At 40.5% G+C, this 847-nt stretch overlaps 1 protein-coding gene across 1 annotated transcript in view; it reads left to right on the top strand.

Moving 5' to 3' along the window:
• Window positions 1-255, top strand: part of SGCZ (sarcoglycan zeta) — a 522,780-nt gene extending 522,525 nt beyond the window's left edge. The window contains exon 9 of the mRNA XM_075026628.1: window positions 1-255. Coding sequence (XP_074882729.1) covers window positions 1-137 — 137 coding nt within the window. The 3' untranslated portion in view covers window positions 138-255.
• Window positions 256-847: the final 592 nt, after the last annotated feature.

Here is an 847-nt window from a genome sequence, read left to right as displayed (position 1 = left end):
CCTCCTCACCCAGCTCTTCAGCTCCTCGCCAGACTATCTATGAGCTCTGCGTCTGTCCCAATGGTAAACTTTACCTGTCCCCAGCAGGAGCAGGCTCCACATGTCAATCCAGTAGCAACATCTGCTTGTGGAGCTAGAATGACTCCAATTTATCCTCACACCAGAATAGCCTTTTGTTACTATCCCTCTGCTTCACAGTTCTGCTCGGTTTCCCTTGTGACAAGTTCGACGCTTCAAACGGCCTGCAGAGCAACTTCTTCCAGTGTAAGCAGGAATACAGCGCTGCCTTCTCTTGTGGTTTGTGTTGCCACTCAACATAGAGATGGGAGTGAGATATTCAGAAATCAATGTATTCTTCATCAGGAAACCTGGAACAAAATACCACCTTTTGTCCAAAAGGGAGAATAACACAGGTGCCTTTGCTACATGAAGTGAAGCACATAGTTTTAGATTTTTGCAGGACCTGGATATGAACTGCACATATATATATATACAGTACATAAACAAATTTGCCCAGAATCTGATGGTGAGATGAATTGGTTCCCCCTGTATGATAAATAACTTCACTGTCTGAAAGCACAATTTTCCATTCATCTTTTTGGATGTAAACTTTTATCCCTGAATTTTAAAAGTTCGAAGCATTGTGTGATGCTTGCTTTACTAAACAATTAAATTCAGTAAATGGTTTTTAACACAAAAAGAGACAGAATCCCTCCCTGAGTTTGGTTTCTTTAAAAGTGTGTTGTTACTCTTTGTCTACTAAGTCTAGGGTTTTGTACACTAGGTAAATTTTGGAAGTGCTCAGCAATATTACCTTTCAAAGTTAAAAAGACGTCTGCTCTTGTTT

Source organism: Buteo buteo, chromosome 1 (genome assembly GCF_964188355.1).
Source record: "Buteo buteo chromosome 1, bButBut1.hap1.1, whole genome shotgun sequence".
Lineage (NCBI taxonomy): Eukaryota > Metazoa > Chordata > Aves > Accipitriformes > Accipitridae > Buteo > Buteo buteo.
This window is presented reverse-complemented; position numbering and strand designations above follow the sequence as displayed.